A 25,931-nucleotide genomic window follows, 5' to 3' on the forward strand; every position below is an offset into this window, starting at 1 on the left:
CCTGCAGCACGTGCTTTTCCTCTAAACAACCCTGACTTCCCTCTGGCAAGGCCACCTACCCCTGAGTCCTTCAACTTTCCTTCTGAGCCCTGGTCACCTCTGCCCCCACACCCAATTATCCCACTCCCACCTCGGAGCTGCGGGCAGCGCCTGAGGGGACACAGCCCTGAGACCAGCCCTGAGGGCGACGCTGATGGTTGGACAGAGTGCCATGTGGCCCCAGGAAGCAAGTACCACCCACCTGCCAAGCATACAGCACACCACAAGGCCCACAGCCGAGGCACCCAAGCACCAGTCTCTGCGCAAATCCAAACACTGCAATCCTTGGGGGTCAGAGCAGCGGGGGTCTGGGTTGGGCTTTGGGAACAGGAAGGTGTGATGGTATGGAATGGAACGGGGGGTTCTCTGGGGAATCAACTTCCTCCTCACCTAGGGTGACACTTGACCTACTTATCATCACCCACTTTATGTACAACAGCTTCGAAGGCGCCTGCTGGGTGAGCCCACCGCCAAGGCATCACACAGTACATTTTGCCCCCTTCTTTGGTCAACTTACCCAGGGATTCTTCTCCTCAAAGTTATCTATTGTAAGCGTTGAAAAGCTGAGCCAGGACACTTTTCAAGCGCTATTCTCCACTTCTGGGTCTAACACTGCCTGGTATTGGGGGTAGAGGAGGGGTTTGCAGGAGACCTTTGGAATTGACTTTCTAAGATCATGTACTTGGAGGACTGAATAGTGAGTGTTCACTCTCATGCCACTAATCCGGTACCTCAATCACTTAGGCCTATTCATCACAGTAGGGTAGCACCACCCCACATTACCTGTGGATAAAGGAGAAATAAAATGTGAAACCTCCCCAAACTACCAAATCCTGTGCTGTTTCTTATTCTGTCTGCCCTCATCTAATCTCCAGCTGTAACAAAGTCCAAGTAGCCTTGAATCCTTAAATCTGCTGCTCTGTAGGGTCTTCCTTAATCAAAATAGTGTATTGAGATCGGACCTGTCCTAGGATGGTAGGCACTTGGTTTGTGGCCATAGCAGCCACTTTTCAGGAACCCAATTTCCTTGACTCTTTTTATGCCTTTATTAAGTTCTAGCCTTTAAAAAGCTAGTTTCTTTTCTATCTTTCTCCACCTTCTTTCTAAACATTTGTTTTATGCAGGTTCAGCTGCAGCTATGGAATGCAGCTGGCCAGGAGAACTTTTGCAGCCTAATTCTAGCAACATTCATGATTCAACTATTGCTGTGGTTGTCTATGACATCACAAGTGGGAGTTATGCCATGTTTTACTTGAAAAGGGGATTGAGGGAAGCAATAGAGAGGTTGGTAAGACTAGCAGAGAGGATTAAAAAATACAAGCATTAGAGCATAAGAAAAAAAAAAGACTAGGAGAAAGACAGGTATGTTATTTTCTCCAAATCTCTACTAAATGTTTCAACTCTCTGCAACACATTGTCCTGTAGACATCAACTTTTTCAAGGAAACAGATAAGTGGGTAGAAGATGTACGGGCAGAGTATATCATCATCATGTTGGTGGGTAACAAGATTGATCTGAACAACAAAAGGAAAGGTATAACTGCAACTGCTTCTGGCATACCTGGAGCTCAATCCCAATGGGGAGGGTCTACTGTGCTCTATTTACTTGGGAGGAGTTACCTGTGTCAGGGATCAGAAAGGTCATGGGTTCAGGGCTTCGAGGGCTCCTGGTCCTAGGGATGCATCTTTACGCCTCAGAAGGATCTATCCCTATCCACTAACTCTGGGTCAGAAGGGGGTCTTACCACTATCTGGTCCCTTGTATCATTTCTCATTTGTCCAGACAAGTCTCTACCGAGGAGGCAGAAGAAAAATCCAGAGACCTCAATGTGATGTTTATTGAGAACAGTGCCAAATTCACCACTGCTTATTCTTTTGGATAACCTTGGCTTGTCCTATCGTGGGGGTGGGGGTAAGGTTCATCTCCCCATCATGCAGTGCAAAGGCCTGGAATCATATCTCTAAACCTGACCTTTTCTCTTTCTTTTGCACGCACACGCACACACACACACACACACACACACACACACACACACGGCTATTCCATAGCATGGCTTCTGCCCTCACTTCCAGAGGTAATTCCTCTCCACTGAAGGAAGACGAGAGTATCCTTTCTCCCAGCTTTGCTGGGGTAGGGAGGGTACAAGCAGAGAAGGCAAACTTCCTTTGCTGAGTTGATGGCCAGGCCAATTTTTCTGCCTGACTGATACTGAAGGGAAAATGGGACTAACTTCAGCCCAAAGCAGCTCCCTGGTTTGCCTTTAGGTAAAAGGGATCATAAGATAAAAATTCCTTTTCTGTATGTCCTAGAAGATGCCCCTGGGAGTTGAGATTTGACCCTAGCCACTTTATTACCTTCCTTCCTTACCACACACTTCAGTGCTGAAATCCAACTGGAACCCTCCAATGAGTCAGGCATCAAAAACCATTGTTCCTGTTGATAGCTTAGGTTATCTCTCTGCCTAACATGATCAACTTACTGCATTTGGGCTTCCCAGTACCAGTCCTTCTCCCCCAACCTCATGTTTATGGTTTAAATACTTGGCCACTTACTAAGCTCTTGTTCAATTCCTAGGCTTAGGAGTAAAACGGAACCCCTGAAAATGCTATCACTTTCTCTTGACCACTTCTCACAGTTACAGGGTGGAAGGTTCTGACAGAGTCCAGGAATTCCACCTGGCCGTCTCTGACTGCTAAAACACATCTATAGGGGATGCAGTTCTACAGCAGCTGGGATACCTCAAAGATTGATACAGTTCCTTCTCCACTGTTTTCTTATCTCACCCTCAATAAATGACTGGTCCTTTCACCTCAGCCTCTTATTGTTTGCACCTTGTCCATGCTCTGCCTACACCTCCACAATGCAGTTGCATCATGCTGGTGCCCCAACACAGAACCATTCTAAATACCTCAAAGAACCAATTTAGGGCAGGATTTTTGCCTCTTAGGCCCATGGCACCTGGCTGGGACTTTTTACCCTGTTTACCACACTTCTTTGATGAGTTGTTTTAAAACCTTTTAACCACAGACAGTTGGGAGAGTCTTGGACCTCAACATTCAGTAGACTCAGCCAATATGCCTTTGTGCAAGTATCTCAGCCTCTAGCTTCTTACTCAGATGGCCACTGGGGGGCAGCAGAGCAAACAGGAGCATAAATTCTATATGGGGGGATTTCCCAGGAAACACAGAGACAGCTAGATTGATTGTACCTCCAGCTCTGCTCACTAGGATGTTGCCACCTGACAATAGCAGCGAGCCTCTAGAAGAGGTACCATAGTAGAGCTGGGGTGGGATTTATAGGAAGAACCAGAACTTCCTCAAAGAGATATGTTACTACTATTTAGAACTGTTTCCCATATTTGAAGACTTATTCCCCTTATTTTAAAATCCATTAAAAACAAAAAAGAAGCATGGAAACCCTGGGTGATTACTGCTTCGCAGAGTTAGTAAATTGGTTGGTTTGTGCAAAATTTGGAGAGAAGAGAGTAGAGTGGCACAGTGGGTTAACTGTGGCAACATGAGTAGAAGTGGCACTGAAAGTGCAGAGGGGCAGCCTCCTAATTGTATTGTGATTTTTTAAATCGAAGTATAGTTGATGTACATAATTGTATTGTGACTTTGAATAAAAAGATCTTTAAGTACAAAATAATAAAAAAAGAAAAATAAAAATTCAGACTTCCAGGCTCCACCTCAGATCAATAGAATCACTCAATGGGGGCAAGGGCCTCAAAATATATATTGAAGCTTCCCAGGATTCTTTCAAGGCAAATTCGGGACTTTCATTATGGGGTACAACTTCGCCCCATACCTCATTAGACAACTTTCTATTCTGAACGGGCATTGTGAACATGCCAATGGAAATGGCATAAGGTGTGGCCTGGAATCTCTAACAATGGAGTGCTAAGAACATAGCAGAAGGTTATTTGGGGGCTGGGGTGAAGACAAGGGGGAAATCAGCAGTCAGTACTACTCAACGAACCAGGTGAAAATTGGGAAGCAATTTCTTACTGCTGTCCCTGAAAAGAAATGCATCCAAGCCTCTCCCTTAGTTTATGTTCCCGATGAAAGAATCTGGGAAAAGAGAAGACAGAACTATATTAATACTGCCCCCTGCAGAGAAATGGCCACAGCTCATGGGGGAAGGGGCACTGTTTCCTCCAGTACCCCCTCACCCTATACCATTCCTCAGTTATACTGTAGATAAGCTTCCTGGGTCTCCCTAATGTTCTGAGAGAGATAACTGTGAAGTACATATAGTGTTGCTCTGCTGCTTCTAGTGGCTCTTCTCTTTGGAAGAGCTTCTATTTTTATCTCGAAGGCATTTAACACCCAATCAGTATCATCCAAATCAGTATCAAGCAACATTTCCTCAGCATTGTGTTTTACTTTTTTGGAGAGAGAAGATAGAAGGAGGGAGTGGGGGAAAACGGGGTTCCACTGGAGTCTCCAAAGTATATGACTGGTAGCATAAGGATGGGATGAGATGGCCAGGCAGATTAGGTGGGAGGCCCCCAAGATTTGTAGACGTTAATGAAAATGACATGACATATGTGGAATTGCCTCGCACATGGTATTCAATAAATGTCAGTTGCCTTCTCTAGCAGGGTTCTCCACAGGCTAAGCGATACCTAGACATCATCAGCCTTCTCCTTCCAGGGAATGAAGCCCACCTAGAAAACTAGGGAACTCAAAGTGCAGTACAGGTGGGATAATGCAGTTGGCCAGCTGGCTCAGGACAGGGCCTCGCTGTCTCCCCATCCTCCCTCCTCCACTCTGCCAGGGTGGGGCTGAGAGTAGAGTTTCCCAAGTGGCTTCCCTGAGGCCTAGCTAGCTCGTCCTAGAAGATTCCATGTGGAGGGCTGTGGGTTGCAACTCTCTAGTGCACAGTCCTCTCTTTCTGGCGGTGATAATCTGGGGGAAAGAAGGAGGAAAAGAGCAGGTTATTTTCCAGCCTGAGCTCCCAACTCCCCATCTCCAACTTGTGGGGCCTCTAGTAATTGGTATTTAAAGAGTTCCTACCGAAGGCCCCGCCAGGTAAGCAAAAAAGAGAGCGGCACTTACTATAGGGAAAGAAGCGGACACGCATGCTGATTTCTCGAGCTGTCTTCAGGATCTCAACAGCCTGGAAGGAACACAGCAGCTTGTACAAATGAAGAGATACAACCCAGGACAGAATCATAACAGAAGGAATGTAGTTTGCCATTCCAACCTTCTGGGTCACTAAGAGCTGCTTCCCTCTTACCAAGGAGAAATTCTTTCTTATCAAGTTACACATCAGGCTAATCTTATCCACTGTGTCCTACCTGGGATGGCTTCTTGCCTCACCACAGCCCAGGGTGCTGTGCTCACCTTGCTGTGCTCAATATCTTGGAAATCCACATCATTCACAGCTAGGACTTGGTCCCCTTCCTGAAGTCCTGCTCGATGTGCATCAGAGTCCGGAATCACCTGTTGGTAAGAAGAGAATATACATGATCAAGGTGGGCTAATTTCAAAGAATGTAAGTGAATTAAGTGCTATTCAAATGTAAGGTACTATCGGTTGTGTGTGTGTGTGTGTGAGACAATGCAGGGAAACGGTGGCTTGCCAGGTGGGAAGTTTTAAGTGGGCAAGGGTAACCCCACTATGCCCCTTCTATGAGTCTACTAAATCATCCCTCTCCCCAAGCCTTGGGACATCAGGGTTCTGCAACCTGATAACTTAACAAAGGGAAGTAGCTATCCATATTGCCTACCAGGCACACGCACCTTGGAGATGAAGATGCCTAGCTGGGAGGCCTTTCCTCCTCGGATGTTAAATCCCAACTGTAAGACAAGAGCACAGAATGGGGGCTCAATACAGACCACAAACACAAGAACATCTAGTGGCATCACTGTATGATAGCTTGCCTTGTGTCCCTTAGAGAGAAGTCAGAAGTTGTGGAAGTGGCATCTCAGCTTTTCTGCCCATAAGAGTAAGTTTCTTTACCTCCTTACCTGCTTCCCAATCCGTCCCCCCAACCGTGGCCAACTTCAGGGCCTGGTACGGACAAATCTCGCCTGGAATAAGAGGCAACTGTTCCATAAGCTCACCTGAGCTCCAGGGGGCTTCTTCAGTGTGATGATACGGGGCAGAAACTGGGTCAACTCATTGTTGTAGTCTGGGTGGTATACCCTCTGCAAGACACAGCAACCCCAGAAATATTACTACCAGTCTTACTACCTTCATCTAGGACACAACTGCATCACCCTGAAGCCAGGAGAAGGTGAAGTCATGGACTTAGTTTAAGTAGAACAGATAACACTGTCCGAATAGGTAGACGGATAGCAGTGGGGAAATGCTAGCCACCCAGTAGCTCCCCACTTCTTTACCTCGACAAAATGGAAATCAGGGCTCTGAATTTCCAGAATTCTCTGGTGTAAGTGGACTCTGGCAGGAGGATTCCATAAGAAGTTCCCAATGGGCCCAGTTGCTCAGAATCTAACTTCTGGCTAAGATTCACTCTCCATTGAGCTTTCTAACCCTGCCATCCTACCGTTCATATATCATCCCTTGCCTATGGGGAAAAAAAATCCCTTGTACAGATGGTTCCCACCTCATGAGGAGGAATCCATGCTGGGGGATTCTCATAGGCAGGCAGGAAAACCACCGGGTAGTCATCATAAGGAATCCGGCTGTCCATCTCCAGCAAGGCCCTGAAATGGAAGGGTGAATCAAAGCTGACGAAAATGGTTCAAAAGGGATAGCAGCCCAGCGAGTTTCAGAAAACAACTGCAACCCATTCCAAGGCTGTCAGTCTCTAGGCCCGACCCACTTCTAGGAAGGTGATAAACATTTTGGGAGAGAAGGAAGAAAACTATCAACTTGGCTGAATATCTGGACTCCAAGCAACCTGTTAGGTACACTATAGAAATGATCTCTTTTCTCACAACAATCCTGCAAAATAGATGTACCGTCTTCATTCTAGAGAAGAGGAAATCAGGAACGCGTCTAAAAAGATCTGACTTCTTTGGAAATTCAAGGGAGTGCTGACTCCAACTACCCACAGGGACTCGGGGCAAGGTACCACCCCACATTCCCTAATTGGATCAGTAATGGTGGGGGTCCCCAGATCGGCCCTTCCTTTACCACCAGACACCTTCCAGATACCCGTCCCGCATCGTGCCTGAGTCCTGCGCCCACGGCGCTGTAAAAATCTTCGTAGAACCTCTCCCGCCGGCAGGCCTAAGGCGCCCCGTACTCCTCTCACCATCAATTCAGCCTGGGACCCGGAAGCGGATGCTCATCTGAGGAAAAGGGGCGGGGTCAGGGTGCGGCGCGCAGGCCCTCCTCCTCCCCAACGCGTCTTCCTGCGCGCGCCGCGTGCGTGCTCCACGCACAGTCTGTCTGCGCTCCAATTGGCTGGCGCCTCCGAGAGAGGTTTGAAACTTGGCGGTTAAAGCTGCGGTTGGGACAGGACGGCGGGAGACTGGGGAAGGGACGTGTAGTTTGGTGAGTTAAGGGGGCACACCTTAGCTCAGGATCTGCCTTTCCTGGTACCCTGGGGCTTTGGTTCTTTGTTGTCGTCTCCGCTGGGCTTCTCCTTTTCATTTCAGACGCCACTTCGCTCTCTTTAGAGGGTCGGCTGACTGGCAGCCCTGTCGTGGCAAAGTCTGAGGGACAGTGACTTTCCCGAGGCAGCGATCCCGCTGGGAGCGGGAGGCTGCCACCGTAAGCTACCGCTGACTTCCCTAACCCACCACACCCTCCGAGGAAGGCCGGAACTGAGGAAGAACGCCTTCCCACCCCTGCCAACCTACCAAACTTAATCAGCGATCATCTTTCCCCCCCCCGCCTCCGCAGAGACGGTGCCGAGGTAGGATCATGAAGGAAGAGGTGAAGGGCATTCCTGTAAGAGTGGCACTGCGATGTCGCCCTCTGGTCCCCAAAGAGATTAATGAGGGCTGCCAGATGTGCCTTTCCTTCGTACCCGAGGAACCTCAGGTGCGTAGCGAGTCCTGGGCCTGCCTCTGAAGAGCTGGGGCCAAATGGCAGTGAGGGGCGTGGTCTGGCCTTTCATTTTTTTTCTTACTCCTTGTCCCTTGCCTTCTCTAGGTGGTGGTTGGTACTGACAAATCCTTTACCTACGATTTTGTGTTTGACCCTTCTACTGAACAGGAGGAAGTATTCAATACAGCAGTAGCACCACTCATAAAAGGCGTATTTAAAGGTGAGGCTGTTTGATTCTTCAAACGGTTCTTGAGCATACACTGTGTTAGGCACTGTGATTGCGTGCTGCCAATACAGGAATGGATGAAGCATGAGTCCTGCCTTCAAAAAGCCCACAGCCTAAGAACTAACCCAATATCACTTGTACCCTTGAAACTAGTTTTATACTATATTTGCTTTCTATGGTTCTGCTCATCTTTGACTTGTATATGTTTCTGTTTGTTCGTCCTGGAACCTCATTAGATTCTAAGCTGTTTGATGGGTGCTGATGAGGATCTACTTGAGGCCCAGGCACTGCAAAGCCTGTTGAGGGATTCAGAGATAAATAACTTAGCTTCTGGGCCCTGGAAGAGTTCAAAGTCCAGGGGTAGGAGTGGAAATAGATGACTACATACATACTTTTTAAAAAATCTTTTTATATTTTATTGACATTTATCACTTGTGTTTTTTCTTTTGTGAATTTTAAATTTATTTATTTATTTATTTGGCTGCGTCAGGTCTTAGTTGCAGCACACGGGATTTTCATTGCTGCGTGCAGGATCTTCGTTGCAGCATGCGAACTCTTAGCTGCAGCATGTGGGATCTAGTTCCCTGACCAGGGATCGAACCAGGGCCCCCTGCATTGGGAGCGTGGAGTCTTAGCCAGTGGACCACGAAGGAAGTCCTCATACTTTTAAATACATTAGAAATATTAAACTTTTTGCTCCTATCTTTAAGAAAAAGTATTTTAAAAGTTAAAACCTTTGAGATTTCCTAAAGCCCCCGAATACCCTGGCCAGTTAATAATCTTGATTACAGAAGCTAAGGCTTTAGTGTTATTGAAGACTATGGCAAAGTTCTGAAGAAGGGAGCAGTGCCTGAGAGGTGTCTAGTTGTTATTCTAGTACAGTGGTTATTCAGGATTCAAAGCAGAGGGCTATTTAAAAGAAGTAGAACCATGGCATACTAGTCCCTTAAAGTTGAAAGGGATATTTGTACATCATCTAGTCTAACTTTCCATCCAAAGAAAAATACTTTCTAGCAATATCTCTAAGTGAACTTCCAGCATCTGGTTAAAATTTTTTTCTTTGACAGGGATATCACTGGCTCATAGGGTAGTCCTGTTGATTGGTTTTGGACAACTCTAATTGTTTTAGATTATATTGAGATGAAATTTGCTTCCCCATAATTTCTGCCCAATGATGTTAGTTCATCCCTCTAGACAAACAGAAGCCTTCTTCCGAGCAACAGCTATTCACATTTTTTTTTCACTTCTTAAAATGATGTCATGGCTCAGGACACATTGAATACTTTGTTTCAAATTTTTAAATTATTAAAGCAGTAATCTCAAACTTACAGAAATGTTGCGAGAACAGCATAAAGACCTTTTTTTTCCTGAACCATTTGACTTGAGTTGTTGACCTGATGGCCCCCGAATACTTCAGTGTATATTTGCTACAAACAAGAACTTCTGTCCTACTGTCCTATGTAACTACAATACGACCATCAAAATCATGAAATTAGCATTGCTACCTCACTACCATCTGGTCCTCAGACCTCATTCAAGTTTCACCAGTTGTTCCAATAATGTCCTTTGTTGCAAAAGGATCTAGTTCAAAATCGTATGTTATGTTTAGTTGTACTACTTCTATAGTCTCCTTTATTATAAAACTCCTTCAGTCTTCTTTTGACTTTCATGATCATGACACTTTTGAAGATCACAGGCCAGTTATTTTGTAAACTGTTTTTCAATTTTGTTTTGTCTGAAGTTTATGATTAGATTCAGGTTGTATCAATATATCTTTAGCAGGAATATCACAGAAGTGATGCTGTATTCTTCTCATTGAATTCTATCAGGCAGCACACAATTTTGATTTGTTCCATTACTATTGATGTTCATTTTGATCATTTGATTAAGGTGATGTCTGCCAGACTTTTCCACTCTAAAGTTAATCTTTTTCCTATTTACATATTTGGAGGACCATTATTTGATTCTAAGTCTCTTCTAATTAACCATCCCTCCTTTCCTTTAGCCATTCCTAAAAAAAAATATGGTATCCAGACCCTTCATTATCTTGTTATCTTCCTCAGAATGTACCTTTCACAGCTTAGTAAGAACACTATAGTTCTACTTTAGTATTCTTAACTTGGGAAACTATGAGAATTATAGTCTTTAGAGGCAGTATAAAGTAGAAAGTGATTCCAATATCTATGTGTTTTGTTAACATTGCTCTCATTTGCAGAGATAAAGCCAGTATTTTTCAGTCAGGTCAACAGCACCCTGAGTTTTTGTAAAAAGTACTGAAACTTGGTTTCCCCACTTATTACTATATATACATATCTGTGGTATTACAGAAGATTATGGAATATTATTCTCTTGTCCCAGAGTCATGCCAGGTGATATTAGCAATCTATTACAGTGAAAATCTCAATTTAACATCTTAAGATCTTCCAGAACATCAAGGTCTTCATTTAGGTGAATAAGTTCTTTCAAAAAGAAAAAAAAGCAAAGGACATATATCACATTGAATCATACTTAAATGATGACATTTCTGTGAGGAGCCTGATAATACGGTCCAAATGCAGTCTGAGAATTCATATAGGGAGGGATGCTTTCTTTGACTGTAAAAAGCAACTTTGTTGCCTTTTCAAATGAAGACTCTGTTAATCGAAGAAATACAGGTTGGAATCCCTTCTATTTGCAGCTTCTAAAACTTTCATTTAATTGCCCTAATTTAGAATTGTTCCAAGTAGAAAGAAAGTAGAATTATAAAACTCTGAATGGCTTTTAGACAGTGACTTGGCCACCTTCATTATCTCAGTCATATCTTTAAGTGTTTTACTTCCTAGCTTTTAAGGGCTATCAAGAGAGGCACACATTCAGGTTTGATATTTTTCTTCTTTGCTTATTTGGAGTAGTGCAAAGTCATGGCACTCATATAACTTTTCTTTGTGTCTGACATTCCTAAGAGACCCTTGTGTTTAGAGAGCAGTCTCAATTTTGTTACAAGTAATTGCTGAAGGAAGTAGAGTGTACTGATTGGTTGAAAATATTTGAGCATCACCGCACATGTGACTTCTATTTTGTCAGGATACAATGCAACCGTCCTGGCCTATGGGCAAACTGGCTCTGGAAAAACCTATTCGATGGGAGGTGCATATACTGCAGAGCAAGAAAATGAACCAACAGTTGGGGTCATTCCTAGAGTAATACAGCTGCTCTTCCAAGAAATTGATAAAAAGAGTGACTTCGAATTTACTCTGAAAGTATCGTACTTGGAGGTAAATGATTTATCTTTAATTATTCTGAATTCAAATTTATCTTTGGGTAGAAAAATAAATACAAATCAGGTTCTTCCTGGCATGACTCAAATGAATAAATTGCATTTTTAGTAAATTGCATTTTAATAAATTGATAGAGAAAACTCACTGGCTCAGTTGGATCTGGCTCCCACCCAGTTCTTTCCCTGTTGTCAGAATAGTCTGTTTAATCCGATTGTTAGAGGAGTTGGCATTCCCATATAAAAAGATAATAGGAATCCTTTAATTCCAGTTTGGCCTCTATTATTGATTCCCTGTAGAGTCTGTAGAAAAATATTTGATATCCCTTTAGTGTTTCGAGGCTTGAGTGATAATGTTGCTACTCCATGAAGAATGTTATAAAAATTGGGTGAAGTATTGAGCTGTGTAAGTGATGACAGAGTGTTTATTCAACAGATATTTATTGAGTACCTACATGTTACAGGCCCTGTTCTAGGTATTTGGGATATATCAGTGAACAAAACAGATAGAAGTCCCTGCCTTTGTGGGTATTTTCATTCAATTATATATCAGTATACAAGTAGACTGACCAGTTATATCTAACCTCATGACACCAGAAACACATAGTTAGGGAACTTATGGCTTCTGGGAAACTAGCTGGTTGATTCCATAGCAGTGATAAGATGTCTTATCTTTAAGGAGCAATAATTAAATGTATATAATTTAAACATGCAATTATAAATAGTATGTGAATACTTCATCCTGAAGTTGAATCTCAATATGTTAGTTGGTATAGGAGGTATAGAGGTGGAAGATGGGGAGTTAAACATCATTAAGATTAACCTTCTTGAAACTCTTGATTAACCCAGTTGTGGCCAAGGTGACCAAATGTAAAAATAACTTAGGAACCTGCTATATTAAATAGTAGCAACAGCAATAATAGCAAACAAATGTGGTGCTTACTATGTGCAAACACTGTTTTAGTACTTAAAGTTCTGGTTGTTGTTGAAATATTGGTTGCTACCTCTCCCTTTTGCTTCCCACTTCCACCCTCCACTAAGGACCCATTGCTTACATTTTAACAAAATTGGTGAAGGTGATGTTGTCATGACACCATCAAAGAACTGAATTTGGGCACCCATGTAGCTTTCATCGTGTCTGCTATTCCTGAGAAACACTCTCTCAAGAGAGCAGTCTCAATTTTGTTACAAGTAATATGTGAATTTATTCCTATGAGTATCAAATGGTTACATGTAGTGTTAAAATCCTTTTCTTAATTATAAAAATAGTATGTTTGTTGCAAAAAAATTTTTTAATACAGAAAGTCATAAAAAATTTTAAAAATTACCTGTGGTCCCACCACTCCTCAATTACCACTGTTAACATCTTGTTTTTACCACTTTGTTTTCAACAATACCAGATTTACAATGAAGAAATCTTGGATCTTCTGTGCCCATCTCGTGAGAAAGCCCCTCAAATAAATATACGGGAGGATCCTAAGGAAGGCATAAAGGTGTGTTTTTCTCTCATTTGATGTTATTTTAAAATGTTGGCCACTACTAAAGTTCACACTCCTTTTATTTGCCACTGTGGTTTTAAATCACTACTAACATCTCAGTCCTTCAGATTTTGTGTGGTCCTAATTCCCTTTGTTAACCTAGAATTCCTAGATGGGAACTTTTGTGGGGAAAGAAGTTTTATCACCTTCCTATTACCTCTTGAAGGAATGCTAATATCAATTAAATATTTATTGGCTATTTACAGAGTTCTGAGGCTGGGCTGTCCAGTATGGTAGCCACTAGCCACAAATGGCTATTTAAACTTAAATGAACTAAAATTGAATATAATTTGAAATTCAGTCCCTCAGTTACCAGCCACATATCAAGTGCTCAATAGCTACGTGACTAATGGCTACTGTATTGGATAGCATAGATATAAAACATGGTCATAGTAAATTCTGTTAGACAACAATGTAATAGACATTGTGCTAGATCTCTGGAATGATATTTAGAAAGTAAGACGATACAAAAATTTTAAATTTATAAGTACCATAGGAAGAAGAGATCGCTTATTTGAGAGGCTTCCATCACATGGTATAGATGTAGGCTGAGGAGCTGTAGCTGAACAAAGTTTGAGGCAAGGTTGGGAGTATTGTATATGGGAGTGGACCAAATCCAGGAGCCAGTGTTGAAAACAGGCAGAGCTTGGTTCTAGCAGCAGCTTGAGTATTCAGGAGTGGGAGAATTTGAGGTGGGAAGTAGATGAGAATAGGGTAGTACAGACTTAGGAAAACTCGGTAAAATAATACTTTATCCATCTTTCTCTCCTTCTTCTCTTCCCTGCAGAGAAAGCTGAAATTTAGGGTGCAGGTGCTTGAGGGGCAGATGCCTATGCTACAGAAATATTTTTCCTTCTGGGTCGTTAGGTCATTAGCCAGGCACTAAAGCAAGGCTTGAAGAATCAGACTTATTTTGAAAGCCTGATAAGCGTGGGTTACAGAAAGACAGTTTGGATAGTGGGGATAAGAAACCTGGGTAAAATGCATGCTGTCACCAGAAAGAATGTTGGTACTGAGCCGGCTCTTGACCCAGTACTAAGATCTTTTATATGTCCTATACCAAGGCAGGAATTAAATCCCAAGCACTATTTGAGGGAAAGTTTGCAATACAGAGAAGTGTTAAGTTTCTGACTCAAATTGGGAAGGGTAAGGACAAGTTTGTGAGCACTCTTCAGTTGGGATGGATGGAATATAAGTAAGTAAAGAAGTAAGGTTATTCTTGTAGTAAGGAATAGCTTAAGCAGGAAAGCAGAAAATATATTCCTGGGGGTAATAAGACTAGATCGGTCTGTCTGCATTAGAGGATATGGGTTGGGAAGTAATAGGAGGTATGTTAGGACCAGATTATGAAGCCAGGCTAAAGAGCTTAGTTTCTATCCCTGTGAATAGTATGTAAGCTACTTAATACTTCCAAATGAAGGATTGCACTGGCTACTTTTACCAAGTTTTTATCTTACGTGTATATCTCCGACTAGGTTAGCTCCCGGGAGGTTAGGAGAGTATCTTAAAATCTCTTTGTACCCTCATTATCTAGCATAGGGCTTAGGAGTTTGGTGACATTTTAGGAAGCAGGACTTTTGGAAGGCTAAACAAGAATGGATTGAAAAGGAGAAAAACTAGGATGAGGAAGGAAAATTTAGGGAAATGTTGCCTTATTTTTCAGGCGTGAAGTAATATGGGCCTGGATTAGGCAGGTAGATGTGGAAAGGAAAAGGAAACAATGGATTCAAAAGAAGAATGACTGGGAGTTGGTGATAGGTGAGATATGGGGGAATAGCAGGAATTAAAGGCGAATCTGAGGTTTTGAGAATAGCGATCTTAGTAGAAACGAAGTAGTGGAGAGAATCAGTATTGGTGGAAGGAAGATGAGTTTGGTTTCATAATTTACTGATGTCAAAGTGTAAGTAGCAGGCAATTTGAAGTATAGGACTAGAAATTAGGGCCACAGATATAGATTTGGGAGCTATGGGGTAATAAAATCATAGCATATTGAGGCTAGAAGGGACTTCATAATCATCTAGTTCAATCTCCAGAGGCTCCAGGAAATTTTAACTTGTACAAATTCTCCTGGGTAGATACAGTACCAAGCCTAGGACCCTGTTTTCCTGGCTTCCTAATCCAGTGGAAATTGTACCATGCTATTTTCCCTAGTGAGTATGAGGTATAAAATGGGTCCAAGATATAGGGAGGAACACAGGGCCACATGGAGGAGAATGTAGCAAAGAGAAATAACCATAGCTATTTGTGTTGCCCTTGCTGTCCTTAGGGCCAAAACTTACCTTCACTTGGGGCTCCCTGGAAGGCACATATCCATTGCTACCATAAAATCTAGAGGTCTTTTGTAGCTCTAGTATTGACTGGCATCCTTGTTTTGGAGGTACCCAGCGAAGACTGGAGACCTTGGTTTGCAGTGATCACAGAGTTGCTAGTTAAAACTGTCCTTATGGGACTTCCCTGGTGGCACAGTGGTTAAGAATCCAGCTGCCAGTGCAGGGGACATGAGTTCGAGCCCTGGTCCAGGAAGATCCCACATGCCATGGAGCAACTAAGCCCGTGCGCCACAACTACTGAGCCTGCGCTCTAGAGCCTGTGAGCCACAACTACTGAAGCCCACACACCTAGAGCCCGTGCTCCACAACAAGAGAAGCCACCGCAACGAGAAGCCCATGCACCGCAACGAAGAGTAGCCCCCACTCACCACAGCTAGAGAAAGCCCACACACAGCAATGAAGACCCAACGTAGCCAAAAATAAATAAAATAAATTTTTAAAACAACCCAGCCCTTATTACTGTGACTATTTATTGAGGTTCTACTGGAACATCAAGGCATTATTTTTTAAACCACCAATCCTTATATTTCTGATGAAGTATTTGAAGTCGAATCATAAGAGAGTTTTTTCTTTCTCTGAATTAGATTGTGGGACTCACTGAGAAGACTGTTTTAGTTGCCCTGGATACTGTTTCCTGTTTGGAGCAGGGCAACAACTGTAGGACTGTGGCCTCCACAGCTATGAACTCCCAGTCATCCCGATCTCATGCCATCTTTACAATCTCCATAGAGCAAAGAAAGAAAAGTGACAAGTAAGTTCAAGTTACAAGTAAGAGTCAAGATTTTTAACATTAGTTATACTAAAGTTGAATAATAGCTTGCTTCTTGATTTGAAAAATAACCAGACATCAGTACTCTGAGCATGAGTAATGAATGGAGCCATTTGGACTGATGTGAAAGAAAATGAGAACTGGCAGGTGAGCTTTGATACTCACCTACCCTCAAGCTTGTGTACCATTCTCACTTGTGTCCTGTTATCATCACAGGAATAGCAGCTTTCGCTCCAAGCTGCATCTTGTAGACCTTGCTGGATCAGAAAGACAGAAGAAAACCAAGGCCGAAGGGGATCGTCTAAAAGAGGGTGAGAATAATTAAGGCTACAGTCATAGATAAAAACTTCTAGTACTCTTACTGCTGTTGTTGGTGTCTTGACCGGAATATTTCAGGTCACATTCTAACAGTAACTACAATTCAAGTTTGAGGCTGATTTCAGAAACAGTGAAAAATTGTTTCTCTCCCTTGCACTCATTTTCTAATTTAGGTGTGAGATTTGGATCTGGTCCTTGGTTTGATTTCATCTGGCCCAGGCAAGTTTTAGTTTTTGTTTTGTTTTGTTACTCCCAACTACTTATAATTAAAATCAATATCCTGATTCTGTCATCCCAAGTATTCACTATCCTTCCCAGATGTTGTCACTTATAAACCTCATCAGCATGGTTTCCATATCTTCATTTAAGTGGTTGGATATAAATGATGAAGCTCCTAAGGCTAGGAGAACCCCATGGTATACACTATTAGAAACCTGCGTCTAGCATGATAATGACCTGGTAATCTGCATGCTTTGGGAATGGTCTTTCAAGCAGTTATTAATCTAGCTAACAAAAATTAACAACCAGCTCCCATTTCTCAATTTTGTACTTAAGGATCTCATAAAAGATTTTTTCAAATGCCTTGCTAATGTCCAGATATACTATATGTCTACCATATTTTTCATAGCTACCAGCTTAGTAACAGTACAAAAAAGAAAGAAGGATTAGCCTAAATTGACTTTTTCTAAGTGAATTCAAGCTGGCTTCTAGTGCTTATTCTTCCATTTCTAGGTTCTTGCCAGCCATCTCTATAATAATCTAGAAGACTTATATCAAACTGACTGGTGTGTAATTTATGGAATTAACTTACCTCTCTTTTTTCGAAAATTGAAATTACATCTGCCCAGTCTTCCGGAACATCCTTCTCTGTGATTCCTCAAATATCATTGACATAGCTTCAGTGTTCTTGTTTGAAATTACTCTCAGTTCCCTCAGCTATAATTCATCTGGTCCAAGACATTTGAACTCTTATTAAAGTAGCTGAGTTCTTGCTTACTACCTTACTACAATGATTCTTTACTCATATTGGGCTTCAGTTCCCTCTTGGGAACTGAGAAGGCAGAAGCAGAAATAGTAATTGAGGAATTTTACCTCTTTGTCATTTATCATTATTATACTGCTGGCACAGGGCAGAGACCTATTTCTTCCTCATTCAGCTTTTTGTTCTGAATGTATTTAAAAGTGCCCTTTTTGTTCTATGTTTGAACTTTGAGATTTATCCTTCTTAAGACTATTTTTAAAGGTTCTTTTGCCTCCTCTATCTTTTTTTAGGTGTACAGTCTGAGGTTTTTTATTTTTTGTTTTTTAAATTTATTTATTTAATTTATTTATTTTTGGCCGTGTTGGGTCTTTGTTGCTGCACGCAGGCTTTCTCTAGTTGCAACAAGCAGGGGCTACTCTTCGTGGTGGTGCGCAGGCTTCTCATTGCAGTGGCTTCTCTTGTTGTGGAGCACGGCTCTAGGCACTCAGGCTCAGTAGTTGTGGCACACGGGCTTAGTTGCTCTGCCGCATGTGGGCTCTTCCCAGACCAGGGCTCGAACCCATGTCTCCTGCATTGGCAGGCGGATTCTTAACCACTGCGCCACCAGGGAAGCCCTCTGAGTTTTTTTTAACAGCTTTATTGAGATATAATTCACATGCCATAAAATTCACCTGTTTAAACTGTACATTTCAGTGGACTTTTGTATATTCAGAGTTGTGCAACCATCACCACAATCTAATTTTAGAACATTTTCATCACCTCCAAAAAGAAACTCATACCCATTAGCAGTCACTCCCCATCCCAACCCCATTTTCTAGCCCTAGGCAACCACTAACCTATATTTCATACAAATGGAATCATATAATTTATGGTCTTTTGTGACTGTCTTATTTCACTTAACATAAGGTTTTCAAGGATCATCCATGTTGCAGTGTATATCATCACTTCATTTTATTGCTAAATCATATTCCATTGTACAGATATACAACATTTTTGTTTGTTTGTTTTTTGCGGTACGCAGGCCTCTCACTGCTGTGGCCTCTCCCGTTGCGGAGCACAGGCTCCGGACGCGCAGGCTCAGCGGCCGTGGCTCACGGGTCCAGCCGCTCCGCAGCACGCGGGATCCTCCCGGACCGGGGCACGAACCCGTGTCCCCTGCATCGGCAGGCGGACTCTCAACCACTGCGCCACCAGGGAAGCCCCAGATATACAACATTTTGTTTGCCCATTCATCAGTTGTATCCAATTTGACTATTTTGAATATTGCTCTGTGAACATCTATATATAAGTTTTTGTGTGGACAAATGTTTTAATTTCTCTTTAGGTATAACCTAGGAGTGTTATACGTGGGTCATATGGTAGCTGTTTAAATTTCTTTAAAAAAAAATTAATATGTAATTAATATACCATAAAACCCACTTTTTTAATGTGTACAATTCAGTGATTTTTTAGTATATTCACAAAGTTGTACAACTATCACCACAATAAATTTTAGAATATTTTCATCACCCCCAAAAGAAACCTATACCCATTAGCAGTCACTCATTTTTTTCCATTGTCCACCCCCCACCACCCCACCTCCAGGCAGTGGCTAATCCTTCTATCTTTATGGATTTGCCTATTCTGGACATTTCATATAAATGTAATCATACAATATGTGATCTTTTGTGACTGGATTCTTTCATTTAACATCTTTTCAAGGTTCATCCATGTTGTAACATGTATCAGTACTTCATTCCTTTTTATTGCCAAACAATATTCCACTACATGAATATATTGAGTTTTTATTTATCCATTCATTTGTTGATGGACATTTGGGTTGTTTCCACTTTTGGTTTTTATTAGTAATGCTGCTATGAGCACTGATGTACAAGTTTCCGTGTGGATGTGTGTTTTTATTTCTCTTGGGTATATACCTAAGTGGAATTGCTCAGTCAAATGATAACTCTATGTTTAACTTTTTGAAGAACTGTCAGACTGTTTTTCATAGCAACTGTACCTATTCTACCTTCTTACCAACAATATATAAAGGATTGTAATTTCTCCATATTCTTAGTTTTATTATGTCTTTAATTATAGCCATCCTAGTGAGTATGAAGTGGTACCTCGTTGTGGTTTTGGTTTGCATTTCCCTGACGGCTAATAATGTTTCATGCGCTTCTTGGCAATTCGTGTATCATCTTTGGAAAAATGTCCATTCAGATTCATTGCCCATTTTTTAAATTGGGTTATTTATCTTTTTATTGTTGAGTTGTGTGTGTTCTTTACACATTCTGGATACTAGCCCCATATCAGTTATATTATGCTTCGCAAATGTTTTCTTCCATTCTTTGGGTTGCTTTTTCACTTTATTGAAGATGTCCTTTGAAGCACACATTTAAAATTTTTAGATGAATTCCATTCATCTGTTTTTTCTCTTGTTGCTTGGTGTTTGGCATCATATCTAAAAAATCATTGCCTAATCCAAGGTCACAAAGATTTACGTCTCTGTTTTCTTCTAAGAGTTTTATAGTTTTCAATGTTAAATATAGGTCGGAGATCCATTTCGAGTTAATTTTTGTATATAGTGTAAAGTGGCAGTCCAAACTTTAATCTTTTGCATGTAGATATTCAGTTATCCCAGCATCATTTTTTGAAAAGACTATTCTTTACCCATTGAATTGTCTTGGCATCCTTGTCAAGAAGCAATTGGACTCTCAGTTCTATTCCATTGATCTATATGTGTATCCTTATGCCATTACTACACTGTCCTCATTACTGTAGCTTTGTAATAAATTTTGAAATGGGGAAGTGTGAGGGCTCCAGCTTTGTTCTTTTTCAAGATTGTTTTGGCTGTTTTGGGTCCTTTGCATTTTCAAATGAATGTTAGGGTCAGCTTGTCATATTCTGCAAAGAAGCCAGCTGGGATTTTCACAGGGATTGTGTTGAATCTGTAGATCAATTTAGGGAGTGTTGGCATCTTTCAATTCTTTCAAGTCCTTCAATTCATAAACATCAGATGTCTTTCCATTTATTTAGGTCTTCTTTAATATCTTTCAATAGAAATTTTTTTTAATTTTCAGAGTACAAGTTTTACACTTTTGTTAAATTTACTCCTAAATATTTTATTCTTTTCAATGCTTTTGTAAATGAAATTGTTTTTACTTAATTTCATTTTCAAATTATTTATTGAGCTTTGTATATTGATCTTGTGCCTGCAAGCTTGCTGAGCTTGTTATTTCTAATAGTTTTTTTGATGGATTCTTCAGGATTTCTGTTTACAAAATCATGTCATCTGTGAACAGAGATGGTTTTACTTCTTCCTTTCTGATCTGGATACCTTTATTTCCTTTTCTTGTTTAACTGTCCTGGCTAGAACCTCCAGTACAATGTTGAATAGAAGTGGCGTGAGTGGATATTGTTGTCTTGTTCCTGATCTTAGGGGAAAAGCATTCAGTCTTTTACTATTAGGTATGATGTTAGCTGGGGGTTTTTCACAGATGCCCCTACCAGGTTGAGGAAATTCCCTTCTATACCTAGTTCATTGAGTGTTTTTATCATGAATTTGTCAAATGTTTTTTCATCATCTATTGACATGATCACGTTATTTTGGTTCTTCTGTTGGTATATTGCATTAATTGCTTTTTGGATGCTAAGCCATCTTGTATTCCTAAAATAAATCTAACTTACTGTTTTTATACCTTTAATGACTTTACTGGACTAATTCTACAACTCCCTATAGTTTGTGGTCACAGAAGTGTCTGCTCAGTTACTTTAGTAGTTAGCTAGTGATTGGTCTCATTTCCTTAAATGCCTTTAACCTATAACTCTTCCAGCATTTGCCTAGGGCTCTGAGTTTGTGTTGCGGCTTACCTTAAATGCTAAGGTTCTTTACAACTCTTAGTCTCTACTTCTTGAGCAGGGTCTCAAAGTCAGCCAGAGGGTACAAGATGAGGGCCTTTTAGGTCTTTACTGACATTTTTAGGTCTTTCCTGAGCATGCACATGGCTTTCTCCAGCAATATATCAGAGCTTTTTAAAGTCCCCAGTGGACTAGAGGTGGGATAGGGACGGTGGGAGGGAGACGCAAGAGGGAGGGGATATGGGGATATATGTTTACGTAGAGCTGATTCACTTTGTTATAGAGCAGCAACTAATACAACAATGTAAAGCAATTATACGCCAATTAAGATGTTAAAAAATAAATTAAATAAAGTAAAGTTCCCAGTGGAGGGACTACCCTGGTGGTGCAGTGGTTAAGAATCCGCCTGCCAGTGCAGGGGACATGGGTTCGAACCTTGGTCTGGGAAGATCCCACATGCTGCGGAGCAACTAAGCCCGTGTGCCACAACTACTGAAGCCCGAGTGCCTAGAGCCCGTGCTCTGCAACAGGAGAAGCCACCACAATGAAAAGCCCGTGCACTACAACGAAGAGTGGCCCCTACTTGCTGCAACTAGAGAAAGCCCGCACACAGCAACAAAAACCCAACACAGCCAAAAATAAATAAATAATTTATTTATTTTTTAAAAATATATTAAAAAAATAAAATAAAGTCCCCAGTGGACATTTCACTCCCCAGATCTTCCTTTTAAGTTTTCAGCCAGGCTCTTGTTTGACCATGGCTATTAAGTTGGGTGTGTATCATCACCAGATATTTTTCTATATACGTGTGTATATATATATATATATATATATATATATATATACACACACACATTTAGTAATACATTTGTTATATGCCTTTTAAAATTTTGGCATTGCTAAATCAATTTATTTCCTTTTAATTACACAAGTAGTACATGAATCAATTCCTGGTATACAAACATAAGCAATATGGATGAAGATAAAATCCCCCTTGATTTACCACCTAATCCTAATCTAGAGGTAACTACTTTTACCTGCCTGGTGGGTAGCATTCAAGATGTTTTTCTGTGTATATATTTTTATTGGTGTTTCCTGTTTTTTGTTTGTTTGTTTTTGTTTTTTGCGGTACGCGGGCCTCTCACTGTCGTGGCCTCTCCCGTTGCGGAGCACAGGCTCCGGACGTGCAGGCTCAGCGGCCGTGGCTCACGGGCCCAGCCGCTCCGCGGCATGTGGGATCTTCCCACACCAGGGCACGAACCCGTGTCCCCTGCATCGGCAGGCGGACTCTCAACCACTGCGCCACCAGGGAAGCCCTTTCCTGTTGTTTTTAAAGATAGATGCTATCATACTGCATATATTGTTTTTCAGCTTGCTTTTATCTCAGCAATATATGTTTGAAATCTTTTTGTATTAGTATATAAGTCTATCTCATTTTTACAACTGCTATCTAGGATTCCACAGTATACAAAGTCTACCTTGTTTGTTTATTCCTGTTTTGACTGACATTTAGGTTGTTCAGTTCCTGGCTATTGCAAAATGATGCCTCAGTCAATAGCCTTGTATGTGATATACAAGTGAGAGTATTCTCTAGGTTATATACATGGAAGAGAAATTGCTAGTTTGAAGGGTGTACACATTTCAGATTTTTAAATACTGCTAAATATTGTCCTCTAAAATGTCTGTCCCAGTATGCACATACCTACAATATATGAGACTATGTTTCACTGTACCGTTGACAATACTGGATATTATTGACCTTTTTTATTTTCCCCTATCTTGAACATTGCATGTTATTTTTATAGAACTTGTATTTCCCCAATTACTTATGAAATTAAGCATCTTTTTATGTTACTGGCCATTTCTCTTTCCATTTCTGTGAATTCCCTGCTCATACCCTTTGTTTTGGTTTTTTTTCTTTCAGGTTGACTTTTTCTTGTTTTTCTTGTTATTTTTCCTGTTGACTTCAGGAGTTGTTTCTGTATTCTAGATATTAATCCCTTGTTGCATATATTTTTCTTAGTCTCATTTTTTAACTTTTTTAATCTTTCGATTCATGTCTTATGTGTGTATTTCTTCCTATATACTTTTTTCTTGAGGTAAAGTTTATACGCAATAAAATGCCCATATTTTAAATGCTCAATTTCTTGAGTTTTGATAGTTATATGCCCTCATGTAAATACCAATGAAAACGTGATAAAAAACATTTCCATCTCCCCTAGAAAGTTCTCTTGTGTTTTTTCCAGTCAATCCACCCTTCCCACATTCCACTTTAAGCAACCACTTTCTGACTTCTATCACCATAGATTAATTTTACATGTTCTTAGACTTCATAGAAATGGAATCATATAATTTTTTCATGTGTCTGGCTTCTTTTGCTCAACTTAAGATTTTTTGGGCAGATTTTTTTCATGTTCTTGCTTCGATTAATAATGTGTTCCTTTGTACTGCTGAGTAGTATTCCATTATATGATTATACCACTATTTGTTCTTCAGTTTTCCTATTGATGGAAATTAGGGTTATTTCCAGTTTTTAGCTATTATGAATAAGGCTGCCCTGAACATTCGTGTACAGGTCTTTTTGTTAACATACATTTTCATTTCTCCTGGGTAATTACCTAGGAGTGGAAGAGGTAGATATATGCTTAATTTTATAAGAAAGTGCCTAACAATTCTGTAATATGGTTTGTACTGTTTTATGCTCCAGCAATGTTATTGAAAGTTCCATCTTATCACAGCTTCATAAATAAAGATGTCTTAGAAATTCTAGTGGGCATCAAATACATCTCATTATAGTTTTCTGTTGTTTGTTTTTGTTTTGTTTTGCTGCACCACGCAGCTTGTGGGATCTTAGTTCCCAGACCAAGGACTGAACCTGGGCCACGGCAGTGAAAGCACTGAGTCCTACCTACTGGACCGCCAGGGAATTCCCCATCACAGCTTTTTAAAAAAATTTTATTTAAGTATAGTTGATTTACAGTGTTGTGTTAATTTTTACTGTACAGCAAACTGACTCAGTTTATACATATATATATTCTTTTTCATATTCTTTTCCATTATGGTTTATCATAGGATATTGACTATAGTGTGCTATACAGTAGGACCTTGTTGTTTAATATAATACTTTACATCTACTAATCCCAAACTCCCAATCCTTCCCTCCCCTACTCCCTCCTCCCCCTTGGCAACCACAAGTCTGTTCTCTATGTTTGTGAGTCTGTTTCTCTTTCATAGGTATGTTCATTTGTGTCATATTTTAGATTCCACATATAAGTGATATCATATGGTTATTTGTCTTTCTCTTTCTGACTTCTCTTAGTATGATAATCTCTAGGCTCATCCATGTTGCTGCAAATGGCATTATTTCATTCTTTTTTATGATTGAGTAGTATTCAGTTGTATATATGTACCACATCTTCTTTATCCATTCATCTGTCGATGGACGTTTAGGTTGTTTCCATGTCTTGGCTATTGTGAATAGTGCTGCTATGGACATAGGGGTGCATGTATCTTTTTGAATTATAGTTTTGTCTGGATATATGCCCAGGAGTGGGATTGTTGGATCATATGGCAACTCTATTTTTAGTTTTTTGAGGAACCTCCATACTGTTTTCCATAGTGGCTGCACCAACTTACATTTGTACCAATAGTGTAGGAGAGTTCCCTTTTCTCCACACCCTCTCCAGCATTTGTTATTTGTAGACTTTTTAATGATGGCCTTTCTGACCAGTGTGAGGTGGTATCTTATTGTAGTTTTGATTTGCACAAAAATTTTAATTTTGATGAAGTTCAGTTTATCGTTTTTTTTCTCTAATGCTTAGAGCTGTTGGTATCCTGTCCAAGAAACCTTTGCATACCCAAAGTGATGACGATAATTTCCTATGTTTTCTACTTGAAGCTTTATAGTTTTAGCTTTTACATTAGTTGTATAATCTATCTTGAATTAGTTTTTGGTTATAAAGTGAGATAGGGGTTGAAGATCATCCTCCACCCCCCCATGAATATCCAGCCCTTCTAGCACCATTTATTAAAAAGAAGGTCCTTTACCTACTGAACTGCCTTAGTATATTGGTGTATTGAGTTGACCATATGTGTGTGTGTCTATTTCTGGACACTATTCTGCCCTATTAGTGAATTTGTTTATTCTTAAACCTTTTATTTATTATTATTATTATTTTAATAAATTTTATTTATTTATTTATTTATTTATATTTGGCTGCGTTGGGTCTTCGTTGCTGCGCGTGGGCTTTCTCTAGTTACGGCGAGCGGGAGCCACTCTTCATTGTGGTGCACGGGCTGCTCATTGCTGTGGCTTCCCCTGTTGTGGAGCACGGGCTCTAGGCGTGCGGGCTTCAGTAGTTGTGGCTCACGGGCTCTAGAGCGCAGGCTCAGCAGTTGTGGCACGCGGGCCCAGTTGCTCCGCGGCATGTGGGATCTTCCCGGCCAGGGCTCGAACCCATGTCCCCTGCATTGGCAGGCGGACTCTCAACCACTGCACCACCAGGGGAGCCCTATTTTTTATTATTATTTTTTAAAATTATTTATTTATTTATCTTTGGCTGCGTTGGGTCTTTGTTGCTGCGTAAGGGCTTTCTCTAGTTGCTGCGAGTGGGGGCTACTCTTCGTTGCGGTGCACGGGCTTCTCACGGTGGTGGCTTCTCTTGTTGTG

The 25,931-nt window shown here is 41.0% G+C and overlaps 2 protein-coding genes across 8 annotated transcripts in view; one reads left to right on the forward strand and one right to left on the reverse strand.

Annotated features, from left to right (window-relative positions):
* Positions 1-4,402: 4,402 nt before the first annotated feature.
* PDZD11 (PDZ domain containing 11) lies at positions 4,403-7,302 on the reverse strand. Of its 4 annotated transcripts, none has more exons than XM_012535189.3 (7): positions 7,183-7,302; positions 6,613-6,712; positions 6,110-6,193; positions 5,786-5,842; positions 5,388-5,486; positions 5,100-5,160; positions 4,403-4,949 (listed from the first exon to the last, which is right to left on the reverse strand). In XM_012535189.3, the coding sequence occupies exons 2-7, from the start codon at positions 6,697-6,699 to the stop codon at positions 4,915-4,917; spliced, it is 423 nt and encodes a 140-aa protein (XP_012390643.1). In that variant the 5' UTR covers positions 6,700-6,712; positions 7,183-7,302; the 3' UTR covers positions 4,403-4,914. The 4 variants fall into 4 exon arrangements, with proteins under 4 accessions (XP_012390643.1, XP_049560624.1, XP_033295005.1 ...); XM_049704667.1 differs by having other exon boundaries at positions 7,267-7,290; XM_033439114.2 differs by having other exon boundaries at positions 7,146-7,283.
* Positions 7,303-7,373: 71 nt separating this feature from the next.
* Positions 7,374-25,931, forward strand: part of KIF4A (kinesin family member 4A) — a 127,906-nt gene continuing 109,348 nt past the window's right edge. For 2 of the 4 annotated variants that reach the window (XM_049704577.1, XM_049704578.1), the window contains exons 1-7: positions 7,374-7,508; positions 7,860-8,000; positions 8,112-8,226; positions 11,296-11,486; positions 12,886-12,978; positions 15,938-16,104; positions 16,339-16,433. In XM_049704577.1, coding sequence (XP_049560534.1) covers positions 7,881-8,000; positions 8,112-8,226; positions 11,296-11,486; positions 12,886-12,978; positions 15,938-16,104; positions 16,339-16,433 — 781 coding nt within the window. In that variant the 5' untranslated portion in view covers positions 7,374-7,508; positions 7,860-7,880. The other 2 variants (XM_004275779.4, XM_033439109.2) reach the window with 2 other exon arrangements.

Source organism: Orcinus orca, chromosome X (genome assembly GCF_937001465.1).
Source record: "Orcinus orca chromosome X, mOrcOrc1.1, whole genome shotgun sequence".
In the NCBI taxonomy this organism is placed as follows: Eukaryota; Metazoa; Chordata; class Mammalia; order Artiodactyla; family Delphinidae; genus Orcinus; species Orcinus orca.

Bases quoted from the DNA above. Each gene is read 5' to 3' on its own strand.
- PDZD11 (XM_033439114.2), bottom strand. From the start codon at position 7,177: ATGCGGGACGGGTATCTGGAAGGTGTCTGGTG. The intron at 5,487-5,785 runs GTGCGTGTGCCT...TCTTACCAACAG, and splicing joins TAGGCATCTTCATCTCCAAG to GTGATTCCGGACTCTGATGC. The intron at 5,161-5,387 runs GTGAGCACAGCA...TGTTCCTTCCAG, and splicing joins AAGATATTGAGCACAGCAAG to GCTGTTGAGATCCTGAAGAC.